This window comes from Podarcis liolepis (genome assembly GCF_965112155.1).
Source record: "Podarcis liolepis genome assembly, chromosome: 14".
Classification (NCBI taxonomy): Eukaryota; Metazoa; Chordata; class Lepidosauria; order Squamata; family Lacertidae; genus Podarcis; species Podarcis liolepis.
The window spans coordinates 18,646,912-18,663,537 of NC_139569.1; the positions used below are offsets into that span (position 1 = coordinate 18,646,912).

General features: G+C 45.7%; 1 protein-coding gene across 1 annotated transcript; it reads right to left on the reverse strand.

Moving 5' to 3' along the window:
• Positions 1-5,700: 5,700 nt before the first annotated feature.
• Positions 5,701-15,517, reverse strand: PRR35 (proline rich 35). Its single transcript, XM_083473654.1, has 2 exons — positions 13,012-15,517; positions 5,701-11,066 (listed from the first exon to the last, which is right to left on the reverse strand). Exons 1-2 carry the CDS (start codon positions 14,646-14,648, stop codon positions 10,133-10,135), a joined length of 2,571 nt encoding a protein of 856 aa, XP_083329780.1. The 5' UTR covers positions 14,649-15,517; the 3' UTR covers positions 5,701-10,132.
• Positions 15,518-16,626: the final 1,109 nt, after the last annotated feature.

A 16,626-nucleotide genomic window follows, 5' to 3' on the forward strand; every position in this document is an offset into this window, starting at 1 on the left:
GACCATACATAATTAAAATAAACTGAATTAAATCCAGAATCTAAAATTACCGAATTGCTCCACTGTGCAGTTCATTGGTAGCAGAGTACCTGCTTGGCTTGTAAGAAGTCCGCAGCATCCCCCAGTAGGTCTGGGAAAAGTGTCTGAGATCCTGGAGAGGGTGACTGGTCAGTCCATACATGGTTCAATTAGCCAAAGGCCTGGGAGAAGAGAAATGTTTTCGCCTGGTGTATAATGAAGGTGGCAGGTAAGCCTTCCTGGGGAGAGCAAGATGAACTAATAGTCTGACTCTGTCTACGGTAGCTTCCTTTGCTCCTAGTAGACAAGAACCTGAAGAGAGGGTTGCATGCTTGTGTTATAGGAAAATCCTTGGGCTCACTTGGATTACCAGACACCAGCCAGGAGGCCTGGTCTTTATTCAAACGACTGTTGCAACAGGACTTCCACCCGTTGCATGGGCGAAGCAGGAAGACGCCCAGAACAAAAGATTGCTCCCACTTTTATCAGTTTTACAAAGATACCCACAACACCCCTAAAATTACATCATGTAAAGGTAAAGGTACCCCTGCCCGTACGGGCCAGTCGTGACCGACTCTGGGGTTGCGTGCTCATCTCGCTCAAGAGGCCGGGGGCCAGCGCTGTCCGGAGACACTTCCGGGTCACGTGGCCAGCGTGACGAAGCTGCTCTGGTGAGCCAGCACCAGCGCAGCGCACGGAAACGCTGTTACCTTCCCGCTATAAAGCGGTACCTATTTATCTGCTTGCACTTAGGGGTGCTTTCTAACTGCTAGGTGGGCAGGAGCTGGGACCGAACGACGGGAGCTCACCTCGCCGCGGGGATTCGAACCGCTGACCATACGATCGGCAAGTCCTAGGCACTGAGGTTTTACCCACAGCGCCACCCGCATCCCTAAGAAAATTACATCATGCATACGTCACAAATTGGGAGGGCCTGATGACAGAAACCTGAGCATCAGGTTTGCCCCCATCCTTCCCTTGACCTCCACCTTACACCCATTAAGTAAGACAAAAGAAATATTTACAAGTTCCTGGTTTCCCGGTCAAGTTATCATACTTTTTTGTCCTGACCAAGAACCTAATCCATTCCTGGATGGTTCGCTATTGTCCACGGGATGACTATCTGTCTGGCACCCATTTACCAGGATGCCAGTGATTATCTCCTATGCAAAAGGCTGCTGTGTACCTGATCCCAGGTTTCAGGGATTATGGCTGTCTTTTACCAGTTTCCCAAGTTTTGGTAGCCATCTTTTCCCTGAGCAGAACGACGTTGGAAATTGTGTGGTGTCGTGAGTTATGTGGTGCTTTGAGGAGACATTGTGTGTGAACAAAGGGAGGGGTACACACTGCATGCTAGAGGGGCAACCCCCCCAATCATTCTAAAAAAATCCTGTAACACTTGATTCAACAGGAACAGACTTGAGAGGGAGAAAAGAAAAACGAAAAAGTAGAGGATGCAGTAGCAGGGGGAACTTGTTGCCCTCAAAATGTTGGATGCCCAGTTCTAATGAGTCCCACCCAGTATGGCTAATGGTCAGGGATGGTGGATATTGAAGTTGAGCGGTATGGAGGTGCCACCGGTTCCCCTCCCGTGGGCTAATGAGAAGGAGGACGCTGAAGAAACCCCATAATGCTTAAAATTTTCATTCTTACCATAGGGTGCTTCCAGAAGAGGGCTTCATACTGTAAATGGGTCATTCATGCATCGCAGAAGGGTGGTGAGTGGCGACAGTGTTGTTGTTTTTAATTAAGAAAATCAAATTTATTTTCCTGAAGTTGGTAAATCTGGATTAAATGGGGTAGGGAGAATAAAGGCTGACACTTTTATGTCACTAAGATCATGTGGATGCAGAAAGGAAAGGAGAAGAGAAGAGAAGATGTGCTTGAGAAACATCATTCCATTATAAACACAGGCCTGGAAGCACCTCCTAATTTCTAAATCCAAAGGTTTTGTTGCAGTTTCAATGATGACCACCAGAAGGATCCATCAGTCCAACTAATAAATGAGAGAACATACCGTAAAAACTATTGAGTGTATTGAGTGCTGGATGGGGGTGTTGGTAGGGGAACTTGCACACCTTCATTGCAATGCATATTTTAAAATGAGAAATCCAGCACAAAGCAAAATGGGGATATATGAAGAGTAGACATAAATTAAGTTATGCATTAATGCATTTAATTTGGAGATAAGGAGGAAGCCTATCACTATCTGAGGAATTGTATTTGGAATAGTCATCGCAGGGTAATCCATGGAGCAAGAAATGGATTATTTTTTAAAAGTGGAATAAATTAATGAGTGATTTTCTCAAATAATTTTTAATTTGATTTTTCAGGTATCCCTCCTTTGAGCATCATAGGGCTTTGTGGTGGTTTAAAAATAAAAATTAAAATCCTGACATTTTAGGAACAGGATTGTTTCCACACTAGAGTCTGTTAGCACCGCTGAGGCATGACTTTTCCACAACCAGCCGGGAGCAGAATTAAGATGGATGTTTTGCACTGCACGTAATATAGTGCAATATTATCCACCTTTGTCCCACCCCTGTGGCCATGAGTCTTCAGTAATGTTTACTCAGGGCTGGGGACCCCTGTCCAGCAAATGGCCCACCATCTCTTTGAGGCAAAGAATGTGCTTCAAACTTGCTTTAAAGGTATACAGCACTTTGTATACAGCCTAGAGAACATCTTTCATCCCAACAGCCAGGGTGGTTCATATCCCCATGCAGCCATCAAGCTTCTTAGCTGACTTTGGCCAGTACCTCTCTCACAGACTAAACCCACCTTATGAGGTTGTTGTGAAGATAAAATGGGTGGTGGTGGTGAGAACTATGTATGGCGCTTTAAGCTCCTTGGAAGAAGTGTAGGAGAGAAGTGTAAAAAAATGAGTTCTATACTGCAGGGGGAGAGAGGTTAATCCAGCCTTGGTCTTTTCTCCCTCCTGCACCTGCTCTGGGGTGCCTCCAGATAATCAGTTTTTTGTGAGAGGGATTCAGTCACATACTGTAAATTTAGGTTTGTGCAATTAAAGTGGATTAAAGCACTCTCTTGCAACAAATCCACTTTTTAAAGGTTGTTTTGTGGTTAGGAAAGTGCTGAAGAAAGTGTGGAACAACAAGTAAATTGATGGAAAGATGTATAACCTCTACACAAATTCAGGAGGTGCACTCCTTGTCTTATAATCATACCCCGCCCCCAATGGATAAGAACAAATGCTGAATAAAGAACAGACAAGGTTTTCTTCTACTTTTGCCCTTCTCATTTGACCCATTTGTCCACCCCAGAGACCCAAATGCAAACATGAGACAGGTGCTCTTGTTGGTATGGGAGACTGGGACAAGGCAAGCTTCCTTCTTTGTTCACCTGAGACCAACTCAGATGCCTATCAGCTGGGCTGTACCATAAAGGAGAAGTAATGGCTGACTATCAGATTTCCTTAGGTTGACCAAATAACCATGTAATGTGGCTGGCACTGGAGCAAGCTGGGTGTCCTCAGGGCGTGATCTGAGCCACGATAAGTCTTGCAAATCGCTCAACTCCTATCCAATTATCTAAACACAAAGGTAAACACTTTGCTTTTTGAACTTGAAATCTGATTGCCTCGCTCCACGCTCTCTCCTCCAGTTCATAAGCAGGAAAGGTTCCTCCTCCTCCATTGTTTCATTTGCCCAGCAGCTATGTTGTTGCTGTTCTCAGAAAACCCCTTTTTTTAGTATTCATATCAGTATTACTATTGCTACTAGTTAAGAGCAAGGAGTCCAGGCGTGGAGGTGCTTTGCTGTTCCACATCTTCTTACTGACTTACCGGGTGACCTTGGTAAAGTTGTCTTGTGTTGGAGCCTGTGAGCCTCTTCTCTGGACACTTTTTGTGTGTGTATTCTGCAAACGCCATTGTGTGATCAATTCCACCATGTGTTGATGGCCACCTTATAGAGCGATTATTATTCTTTAAAGCCAAGGGAGGTATCTGCCCTGCCATGAATTGTGTGGAGACAATAGAGCAGGGGAACTGCCATCAGATCTAATTTTAATTTTAATTTTAATTTCTGTGGCAGGAGGATACTTTTTTTGCCAAGATTGTGGCCAAGGAGGGAAAGCTGAACCATGCCCCCCCCCACTCTGCTACTTTTGTTCAGTAGGAAGAGGCATCAACAGGGTTCATGGACACCTTCTGGGCAATGGTATTCAAAGCAGGAACAGTGAGAGTCCTGAGGACCAGACAGAGAGACCTGGAGGGTCCCAGCTGCTCCCAAACCTGAGGTCCGACAAATGAGATCCGACAAATGCAGCATGTGTAGCCTTACTGGTCACATGCAGTCAGGACAAGGTAGATCTTCTGGCCCGATTATCAGCTTTAAGCACCATGTGATCTTAAGACAATGATCAGTGGATCAGTCAGGTGCTGCTGCTATTTGGACTTGGAGTGAATCCAGGCTCTTTGCAGTAAACCAACAAAGGCCAATGATTCAGAGAAAAGAGGCGATTGCCATCACCAGTTTAGGAAATACAGTGGTACCTCGGGTTACAGACGCTTCAGGTTACAGACACTTCAGGTTACAGACTCCACTAACCCAGAAATAGCACCTCAGGTTAAGAACTTTGCTTCAGGATGAGAACAGAAATTGTGCGACAGCCGCACAATGGCAGTGGGAGGCCCCATTAGCTAAAGTGGTATCTCAGGTTAAGAACAGTTTCAGGTTAAGAACGGACCTCCAGAACAAATTAAGTTCTTAACCCGAGGTACCACTGTAGGTAGGTAGCCGTGTTGGTCTGCCGTAGTCGAAACAAAATAAAAAAATTCTTTCCAGTAGCACCTTAGAGACCAACTAAGTTTGTTATTGGTATGAGCTCACGGAAGCTCATACCAATAACAAACTTAGCTGGTCTCTAAGGTGCTACTGGAAGAATTTATTTTATTTTATTTTTTTCGGTTTAGGAAAGACAGTGAAATTAATCTTAGCCAGTGTTCTGCAGGGCTTAGGGTGAGAATGTGTTTCTAATAATGAGGCTTAGCCAAATATTAGACAAGTCTATTACCAAAGCTTTAACAGCTAAATGGCTACCATAGTGAAGGAACGTCCAAACATTTCAGCGTGTTGGGAGTCCAAGCGGGAGCTATTGGAGGGTCCTCTCGCTCAGGGTTGCACCCAGCCAATACTCTTTTGGGAGATTCCATTCCATTCCCCAGTTGTCCATTATCCCTGAACAGTCAGTTAGCAATTTTGTGCCCACTAGTCACACCTGGTCTTCATTCAACTGTTTTCAGGCTTCCCCCTTAAGTAACAGAGACCAGATCCATCAGTCACACTTGAACTTCTCGTTACAAGGACTACTATTGAACTTTTAAGAATTGGTGCCCAGGTTTGCTCCCCCCCGCGCCCCCCCCCCGTTTGTGTCATGCTGTTCAGGTGGTAAATCTGCAGACAGTGCTTGCCCATCTTGTTTTAATTGACTGGTTGTAAGCTGTTCAGATACAAGCTGGGTACAAACGGTCTAAATAAATTATATATATGGCCTGCTAATACCTCTCTCTTGGGTGATGCTGTTTAGGCAAGACATAAACATCAGAAGGAGAGGGAATGATTCATATTACTTCAATTGCAGAGGCTGCCTCTGCAACAATAGCAATAATAACCCTAGCAAAGAGATCAGGCTATTCACTTCCACTCATTTTTTAAAATTTAATTTATTTATTTTTTACATTCTTTAGACCTGTGGACAATAAATAACACATAATACTCTTTATCCCACCCCCACCCCAGTGATATCCCTCCCCACAGCACCATACACTATAAATAAATAAATATAGCATGTATCATTTATTCACCAGTGTTTTGCCATTGACTGATGCACGAAGTGCAGTGGGGTGTTGCCCCAGCATTGGTGTTTGAGTGACTGTTGCATTTCATGGGTGATTGTGGTGGTGGTGGATGCTGTGATAGGAAGTGTGGGCAAACAAGACAATGTTGTGGCAAACTCTGGACGTGCCTCCTCTCACCCCAGCATTTGGATGTTCACAGCTTAGCTTTTCAAATCGCGGAAATGTCCTCCTACATTAACATCGCTAGTAGAGCACTTTGCTGATAGACAGCGTGGCCTCCTCTGCACCACACGTTTAAAAACAGTAATTGTACGACTTAAAACAGCCAGGGCTTCAAAGAATCATGAGAACTGTAGTCTGTGAAGTGTGCTGAGAGTTGTTAGGCGATTCCTTGTTCCCTTCAAAGAGCTCCAATTCTCAGAGTGGTTTAACAATCAATCCCTCTTCCCAGTAAACACTGGGAATTGTAGCTCTTTGAGGGGATATGGAATCGCCTAACAACTCTCGGCACCTTTAACAGACTTCAGTTTCCTGGATTATTAGAGGGAAGTGATCCTGCTTTAAATGTAAAGTTCGGATGGGCCTATGTCATCCACTGTCGGCTTCCAGATTTTGTGGGAGGGCAACAGGGTGATGGACCTCCAGCCTATGAGCATCATCAAGCCTCCCCATGTAGCCTGCAAGGCTGTTTTGGCCAAGCCACGTTCAGCTGCCCTGCACCTGATGTCACATATTATGTCAGGTGTGAAGCAGGTAAAGGTGCAGCTTGGATGAACAAGTGCCTGCAAAGCCCCTTGCAAGCGTTTCTGAAGCACCAGCTATCATCTGATTGGGGAGTGCTTTTTTTGCAAAGCACGCCATCAAAAATAGGTTACCTGATGTCATTTTGACACCAGGTGATTGGCAGGTGGGCAACCCTACCTGCCTGTCAAATTTAGCCTAGCCCACAGGCTGAATGTAGCTTCTCATTCCTGGGATGCTGAAAGCTGGCCACAGGTTCCCCAACCCTGGCCCATGTGATAACATTTAGCACACATTAAATTACTTTGGGGCTCTTAGCTTGACATCCTTTCCTGCAGCTGTGATCCCTTATTCCTGTGCATTAGGTAAGAGAATATGGTAGGTCCTGCCTTTGGAAAGGCATTCCCAACAAATGGTTGGACACACACATGCACACACACGAGAAGAGCCTTGCTGTATTGGAAGAATGGTTCCTATTGTCCAGCATCCATGTCTTACAGTGGACAACCAAATGCCTCTGGAAAACCTAAAAGCAGGGCTTAATAGTTATTGCTCCCTCACAGTGGGCATCCAGTGGTATACTACCACCGACTCCAGAGTCCAGAGGTTCTGTGTAGCCACCATGGAGCTAGGAGCTGAAAGTTGTTTGAGAAAGTTGCCCATGGTGCACTTGTTTTTATCGCTCTCCAAAACCTGCAAACCTCCTTTTTTGCACCCAGAAGTGGAGCCCACAGCCCTGTAGTAAAGCGTCTGCTTGGCATATGGAAGACAGCAGGTTCAGTCCCTGGAAGCCACAGGTAGTAAGTAGCCTTTTCCCATGGTTAATTTGATGATGAGGCGTTTGAGTTTTATATGTGAGTTTTCCCCGATCTTCCTGCTTTTATGGTGCAGCAAAAGCATTTTTATTTTTAGTGCCTGCCTTTACCATACTGTATTTATGGTTCTGATGAATGTTAAGCTGGCTTGGGGAATCTTTGAATGGTGAAGGCAGCAAAACATAAATCCATTAAATTCATTAATTTGACACGTCTCAAAAAGACAATGGACTGAGATCTTGGAGAGCTGCTGTCAATCAAACCAGATAGTGCTTGGTCAGATGGGATAATGGTCCAGCTTGATGTAAGGCCACTTTTTGTGTATTTGTGTATCCCTGATATGATGTGCAAATGTCATCTCTCTCATGCTGCTTCCAGCTCTCTAGAAACAAAAGAACAAAAAACCCAACCCTGTTGCCTACCTTGGATGCAGTTGCCAGCAGAGTGCATCCAGACTGTTGCTATCTTAGGGTGGGATTCAATCACATGCCAGCATATTCAGGATGTGCCATTATAGCTGATTGGGAGCTCATGCACAGCAAACCTGCTTCCTCAAAGAATCAGGCTTATGTGTGATAAGGAAAGTGACCAGAAAGTGTGAAATGATACTTGCTTTTGTTGCAATGTCATCTAGCCTCCCTGTAAACAAATCGGGATGAATATTCAATAAACAGGTCATCTGGAAATACCCACTGTGGATATAGCCTTGAATACAGTTCTGTTCCATAATAGTCTCTGCTGACAATTGAATCACATCGTTAGCCTGTGTTGTGTAAGTATGGTGTTTTTGTTTGTTTTGTTTTAAAGAAACGAAACGAAAGCAAAACTAGCAAACAGCTTCTGGCATTCTAGTGATGTAAACAACACTTCCGGAAAACTTACACATTATGGTAAACTCATATTCTTCTGTATTCAGGTAGGTAGCCGTGTTGGTCTGACGCAGTCAAAATAAATAAAAAAATTGTCCAGTAGCACCTTAGAGTCCAACTAAGTTTGTTCTGGGTATAAGCTTTTGTGTGCACGCACACTTCTTCAGAGAAGTATCTGAAGACAATACTGGACAATTTTTTAATTCATATTCTTCTGTGTGTAGAATAACTGCAATGTGTGCAGAATCCCTTATGGAATAAGACACCATGCTGATGCCTTCACTGTCTTCACATGGTATTCACTGCCTTCTCAGAACCATGGGCTAGGCCAAGAAAACTCCCTTCCCTCCTGAAATCTCAAAATGCTGCCATCTCCCAGGGCACTGTGCAGAGATCGAAAACCTGTGACCTTCCAGACGTTGCTGGACCCCCAACAATCAGAGTCCTGGACTCCTTCGGGAGGTTGTGCATTCTCCTTCATTGGAGGTTTTTAAGCAGAGGTTGGATGGCCATCTGTCACGGATGCATTGCAGGGGGTTGTACTCGATAACCCTTGGAAGTCCCTTCCAACTCTTATCATTCTAATAACAATGGAAGGCCACAAGTCCCCATCCACCATCCCTGTCATAGGACTGCATAAAGACAAGCGGTAATTTTGAACACTGTCACTTCTTTCAGCAGATGGGAGGGCTGGGGAATTGCTATGGGATCCTTTGCTTCCTTGCACCCTGTCTAAACTACAAGCTTGTGTCAGTTCTATACCAGTTTCAGTGGCTTGGTTTCCAGCAGAGAATCCTTGGAAACTGTTGCTTGCTGTAAATTCTATTGGAGCTAAAATTCAGGGATGCTGAATCTATAACCCTCCAGATATTTTTGGGCTACCGTTCCCATCATCCCTACCCATCGGCCATGCTGGCTGGGGTTGATGAGAGCTGGTGTCCAACAACATTGGAGGAACTCAAATTCGCCATTCCTGTGTAACTCCTTTCATAAAACTATAGGGACAGGACAGGGAATGATGCTTAAACCAGTCTAACAATTGAAGCTGTGATGTAGAAAGATAACCACTTATCTGAATATTGTCAGGAAAGGGAAGCTTTTAAAATTCACATGAAGAAAAGAATTGTGCTTTTTAGTTGTGCCAACAATGCTGGTGACAAGCTTCCCCAACATTTTCCAGTACTAAACCAGTAAGTAAGTACACACAAAACAGTGCCATACCACATTAAACAGTCACAGCTTCCCCCAAAGATTCCTGGAAACTTTAGATTGTTAAGGGTGCTGAGAATTGCTTAGAGATCCCTATTCCCTTCACAGGGTTATATTTCCCAGAGTGGTTTAAGTCAATCCCTCTTCCCAAGGAACTATGGGAGTTGTAGCTCTGTGAGGGGGATAGGGATCTCCTAAGTGAGCGCCCTACAAACTCTGTGGAACCCAATCCATATGACAGCTTAATAAACAGGTAATCTGGAAGCAAGCCTTATCAGAAAATGTATCTTGCTTAGCTGATAAGGGAGGAAATGGGGCAGATCCCCTTCTTACATATGTCCTTGCAAAAGGCGTTGATCTCATTTGCTCCCCAACCATCTCCAGGTCTGCAGATTGGGGACACAATGAGAGGAGGACTTATAGGTGTGGATGGGACTTTCCAAATACAGCTCAATTTCATAAATATCTGAAAAGGGGGTGCTCTATGATCCACCTGGATTTCATGGCAGAAAGTTCAAGAGGCCATTGTGATGGGTAGGGCACCTTCCAGACCTCAAAGCCTTTTTCAACTGTTTGTTGGAGTTGGCGGGAAGAGTGTGGAAAGGGAGTTTTGTGGGCAGGGGACATGTCGAAGCGCTCTGGGCAAGTGCAGGCAGAGAGGATCACGGGTCTGTGTTTATAGGACTGTGGATGCACACCCTGTCTGTCTCGTTTGGCAGACCACACGACAGGGAGCGTGGGATGGCTCGACACCCCATTGTCGGGATGTCTTCGGTCACAGGAAGTGGTGGGCCTTGGTTGGGGTTGGGTCTCCCATCTGTGCACAGCAGGACACTGGAGTCTGCCTCACACTTGGTGGTACGGCTATAATAGGGCTCCATCACGTGCCTGAGTTCTAGTGGGACAGTAAGTGGGAGCACCTCGGCTTTGATGACGGCTCCCAGGTGGGTGTCTGAAGAGGAGCTTCTCCGGAGAGCCTCTGAACGACTCATTTTGATCAACAGGTCAATGGTTTTGTTCTCTGTCTCAACAAGACGATCAGATGCCTCATCCTCTTCGCTAGCTTCACCCACCACCAAGCATCTATTGGTGGAACCTGGATCTTTGTCATAGACCTTTCCAACACCAAGGGCATCCTTGGGTTCCTTCTTGTCGTGGTATCCTTTCTCCAAACCTTTTGAGGACCTTTTCACTGAGAGATCCAAAGGGCCTTCACTGGGCTTGGCTGCCTTCTCCAGCGCTTGATGGATATGGAACAGTTCCTGCCGGATTTTGATTAGCTGGTCCCTTAACTGCTTCTGTGCTGGGCTGTCCTCTTTGGCCAGGTCTGAGAGCTTCTTCTCCACATCCTGATACTCCTCTAAAGTTTTCGACAAGTCACCAATGAGCACTGTTGTTGCCTCTGGGTCTCTCGGGTCAACAGTTACAGCTTCTGCTTTGCTTGGCTTGAGAAGTAGGTGGTCTGAAGGTGTAATTATGGGGGATAAAATGTCAGAGCCGCCAATCTTTTCCTGGTCTTCAGGTGGGCAGGCATGGAGTTCTACGTGCCAATGGTCCAGAGACTTTGAGGGTTGCATAGGGGCAGCTCTCAAACTGCTAAAGGTAGAGGGACAAAAAACAGACAGGGTGGAAGAGAACTGTTAATGAAGCAGGGCAAATAACCTGAACAACATCTAAGGTAAAATAAGACCTCTCTGGTTTGGTTGAATGAGTTTGCAAGGGGCACTTTCAGATTGTAACTATTCTTGGGTGGGAATCAATCACATCAACAAATTCACATTGCAAAATTTAAATTGATTTGGCATTACCCTTTGTTTTGTGTTTTTCTCTGAAAGAGCACATTTTTTTGTACCATTGCCACTTTTTTTGTACAATATTTACATTCTGAAGTGTCTTCCAATTCTGAGCTACAATTGCTCAACAGCTCTTTATGATTAATGTCTAAATTTATATCCAGAAACACAGTGTTGGAGATGGATGTTGGTCCAGTGTTGACCAGCATTGGTCAATGTATCCATTGGCCGGGAATCACATTGGTATCCTGGCATACCACCTTCCCAAACTCTTGCACCTGTGGCAATCCTACCACATGTGGAGGTATGTACTGACCAAACTTCACCCTCTCTAACATATAGGAGAAGCATTAGGGTTCAGCAAGGATAACTTCCTTGGTGCCAAATACCACTTTGGTAATATTTTCAATGACAGCTCCCTAGTAGCAGATGTTGTTTTGTACAGTGGCTTAACCACAGGGCATTGCAGCTTTTTATTTCCATGTATTCTTCAACAACCCTACCACCACCATTGCAATGAACTTTTCTGATAAGGGCAGCGAGAGGAACATCATATAAGATTACATGATGTTGGCTATTTAACGAGCAATCTTTCTGATTTGTGTGCAGGGAGATTAGATTACGTTGCATCAAAGTAAGTGTCACCCCACACCTAGCAGTGCAGCTTCCCAGCCACTTCCCTTATTGTAATCTTCGGGGAAGCAGGTTTGTTCTGCAAGAGCTCCCAAGCAACTCCCAATCAGCTTTAATGACATCACCTTCATTTGCCAGTATGTGATTGATTCCTAGCCAAATACCACAGCAGCCTGAAGACATGCCCACAGACTTTTGTGATAAGGAAAGTGACAGAAAAATGTACCGGACAGCAGGGGGATAAAAATGGCTCAACTTCATCTAACATCCTCAGAAATGAATTGAGATGAAAGCTCAGTAAATAGCTGATGCCATCTAACCTCCCATCAGACCCTGTGCAAACAAATCGAGATGAATGCTCAAGGAACAGACTGTCTGGAAGTAACCAATGTGCCTGGTGGGCGGGAAGATACATGGTTGCTCACTGCAAAACAGAGTAGGCAGTAACAGCCTGAATGGCCAAAGTGGCCTGACTGCATCATGTGTTCCAAACAACTCTAAGCTTTGCTTTAACAAGTCTCTGGTCTGTGTGCCCATCACTCAGCATCAGGCCTGGACTCTGCAGCAGCCTGTTAAAACAGAGGTCCCTAGCTTGATAACCCCGGATGTAACCCTAATCTCATTCCCCACTTTATATTTGTATGTATACATATTGCGGAAAATTCATTTAAAAAAGAAAAGAAGAATTGCTTGCAAAGCTATAGAGCAGGTGTGGGAACCTAATTCACCTGAGGGGCCACATTCACTTCCAAGCAACTTTCCAGAGGCCACATGCCCATTTGCGGCCAGAGGCAAAAGTGGGTGGAGCAATGGAAGTGAATGTTATCTTTGTACATGGGGCTACTTACATATACACACCCCTGCCTCTCCTCCAGCCGTGCAATCAGAGTTCAAGGAAACATCCCTGCCAGGCAAAAAAGCTCAAGGATGGTATGAAGTAGGGCTGCTGAAGGGTGTGGCCTGGAGAGAGGGGGTGTGACGGGAGAATCCCAAGAGCCAGACAGACAGGCTTGGTGGGCTGCATTTGGCCCCTGAGTCTGAGATTCCCCATTCCTGCCACACAGGATATCTTACGAAGCATGTATTAGGGATGGAGGCTATGTAGCGCATCGTACCTGGCCTGGTATGTGACTTTTGCAGGAGTCAGTACATCAGAGCCTACAAAATCAAGGCCGTTCCCTGCAAATTTCCTCTTCAGGTTGCTGTGGTTGGTCCCTCCACTATCCAAGCAAGTGGACATGGGTAGTTCTGCCTTCCTGACACTATTGGGGAGAAGCGCGACCCCCTCTTTTAAACCCGCGATGCTCCGGTAGGCATCAGGGACTGGCTTTCTGCACAGGCTGTTGACACTCAGGAAAGAACCGCTTTCCTTCTCATGGAGCAGCCATTTCTCCTCTTCAGCTTGGAGCAGCAACGCTTTGTGGCTTGTTTCTGGAGGAGGCGGCTCTTCCCGGAACCCTTTCACCCAAGGATGGCCGGTCTTCAGCACTGGCACCTTCAGCAGGCCAGCTTTGGGGGGCTCTGTGGGGGTTTTGGCCTGGGGAGGAGTGGGCACGGCGGCTGCGGGCTGTTGCTGGGCCTCAGGCTTGGCGGTGGCCATCTTGTTTTCCGCTGAACCGAAAGAATGCTCGAAGAGGAGTGGGTAGTAGAAGCGGGGCAGGAAGGCCGACCTCTCGGGGTTCTGCAGGGGCTGGAAATGAGCAGAATGGGGGTGCATCAGCTGGGCAGTGGAGGCCAGGAAAGGCAGCTGGGTTAGGTGGGAGTGTGGCGTGGTGCTGCTGGTCACAGAAGGGCTGAGATAAGAGAAGAGGTTGGGGTTCAATGGATAGTTGATCCCCAGCAAAGAGAGGTTGAGGCTCTGGGGTTCATGGTATTCACCGTATGCCGGAGGAGGATAACAGGGGATGATGTTGCCATCGGGAGACAGCGTTGGGACCTCACTGGTGCCTCTCCTTTGCCCGTTGGCTACTAGCTTCCATTGTTCCATCAGGACCCCGCCTGTCCCGGGACACTTTTTGGGCACTTTGCAATGCTTTGGTTTGGCTTCTAACTCCAGAGGGGAAGGCGGCTCTTTCCCCTTCACTACATGCTTCTTCAAGGAGAAGACATCTGTGATGATGAAGTCTGGTGCGGGGTCTTTGCAAGGCTTATCCCTCTTATTTTTAAACCGGAAGAGCAAGGTGTTCATGTCAGGCTCTGCCGAGTCCTCCCCAGCAGGGCTGGCCTCTTTCGCCTTCTCCTTCTTCTCCCCAGAGTCCATGTCCTGCAGCAGCCCAGACAGCTCCTCCTCTTCCTCCTCCTCTTCCTCTTGGAACTGGTTGGCTTCATCACTCATCCTTTCTGAGGCCAGGTCTTCAGTCCCTGTAAGTTTGTCTCCACTGCCCTCTCTGTCCGCTGCCTGCTTGTGGTTTGTGGTTCCAGTGGCCCCCGAGGCGCGCATCTCGGGCTCATCGGACCTCCCGCGAGTCCGTGAAGCCTCTGTGGCATGCAGGAGCCGGAGATCCGGGTGCAGGAGGTTACCCTTCTTATAGGGCCAGTCCGACTCGATGAGCAGCGAGAGGGAGTTTTTGCACAGGCTGTACTTCATGTGGTTGTACAGGTGGGATTTCTCCATGCAGGTGAAAGGGCACTGGAAGCACTTGTAGTTATAGGGCTTCCCCCATGGCCTAGGGATGTAGTGGGGCTTCTTGGGCTTGCGTTCTTTGTGCTTGTAGACCGAGGCCAGCTTACAGCCCGCTTCTTCCTTCGACATGGCTGCCCCCAACAATCCAGATCTCAAGTTATGGGGTGTGGGGCTTGAGGCATCCACGCCCGATGGCTCACCTTGCTGGAACCACAGCACAATCTGGAAAGAGAGAGAGCACAAAGATGCATTAATAGACAATGGGCAAAAATATATAAATCTAAATCAAATAAGTGTTGGAAATGTAAAGAGAAAGAAGGTTATTTTTATTATATGTCTTGTAGTAAGGTTAAAGCTTACTGGGAAATGATATATAATGAAATGAAAAGGATGTTTAAAATAACCTTTGTTAAAAAATCTGAGAAGTTTTTCTTTGGTAATTATAGGGACAGAACTACCTAAAATGCATGGAAACTTATTAATGTATGCAACTACAGCAACAAGAATGTTACTCGCCCAAACATGGAAAGAAGCAGAAGTCCCAGCAAAGGAAGAATGGATACAAAAACTTACAGAATACGCAGACATGGTGAAACTTACCAGAAGAATAAGAAATCAAGATAACAAACTTTTTATAAAAGAATGGAAATGGTTTATTGAATATTTACAGATAAATTGTAAACGGATAAGATCATTGGCAGGATTATTGTAATAACCTGCAGTTTTATAAGAGTATATATTTGAAGTAGATGAATAAATGAGCAAATTAAGTTAATTTGGATACGCAGAGGATATTAAAAATAAATTCACTGGAAAATATGGGCTTTAGCTCAGCAGAAGAACATTTGTACTGCACACAGAAGGTCCAGGTTCAATCCCCAGCATCTCCCAGTAGGGCTGGGAATGTTCCCAGTATGAAACCCCAGAAAGCCACTGTCAGTCAGTGTAGACAAAACTGACCTAGATGGACCAATGGTCTGACTGTGTATAAGACACCTTCCTGTGTTCCTGTCATCTCACACACCCCTAGTAATGTTTCACATTAAAAGGTGCATGATGCGACATCTGTGTGTACAGAGTACAGTGGCATCGCCTCACTTTTCTTACTTATTTCATATGTGTGTGTGTGTGTGTGTGTGTGTGTGGTCATATCCAACTCAGTCCTATTTCCTGTTCCTCAGAGATTGATTCATGCACAGCCTGAAATCGTAGCTGGGAAACTGGACTCCTCTCTCCTCTGCAAACACAGTTTGCAGGTCAGATGCTCAGAAACATTTGCTCTTCATGTGCCTGAGGCAGCCTCATAAATATTCACAGGCAGACCAGGACTGGTTATTCAGTTTTGGCACACTTCTGCTGTTCCCCTTCTGTACTAGACTGAAAAATCCCCCAATGCACTCTCCCTGGCAAGAAGGGGGGCGCGGGGGCAGCAGGAATTTGTGCTGAAGCACAACCACTATGGAGAGAACAGAATATTGGACTAGATCAGCCTTTGGTCTCAACCAACAGAGCCATCCTTATCACAGAGGAACTGCGCCTGGAGAGACTTCTAATGAATTGTAGTTCGCATTGACTGGGGCTGCTTGCTCCATTTTGGCACACTCCCACTGTCCTCTCCCTTCTATGCTAAACTGAAATGTTTGAAGTGCTTCATATTCGCTGCCTGTTAGCCTTATAACAGCCCTGTAAGGTAGGGGAATAAATTAGATTTAGTTCTCCTCCAAAGGTCCGATTGATAATTTCTGAATTAATATTAAAACCAAAGCACAGCCACCTTTCGACATTCACACTTTACTAAACTTTGCAATGCAGTTCTCCAGCCACACAGCGGGTACAAAAATGCATTTTCGTGGGTAAAATATGCATTAAAATGCACTTAAATGGGAGGGGGGATACTTTGCAAGAATGTGCATATTTGGGAAGAATTGCATACAAACTCATGCATGTTGTGAGAGATCTGAGTCAGATGCTGATGAATTTTCATGCCGTAAAAACAACAACGACATGCAAACTGATGTGAAAATGTGGACAGCATTGTGTTTTTATTATACAATGTGTGAAAGAGAGAAGGATAGGGAGGGAGAACTTGAAAGAAAGAACCAAAATT

Coding starts and splice junctions, on each gene's coding strand:
- PRR35 (XM_083473654.1), bottom strand. CDS start 14,648: ATGTCGAAGGAAGAAGCGGGCTGTAAGCTGGCCTCGGTCTACAAGCAC. Junction 11,067..13,011: donor AAAGTCACATACCAGGCCAG/GTACGATGCGCT, acceptor CTCTACCTTTAG/CAGTTTGAGAGCTGCCCCTA.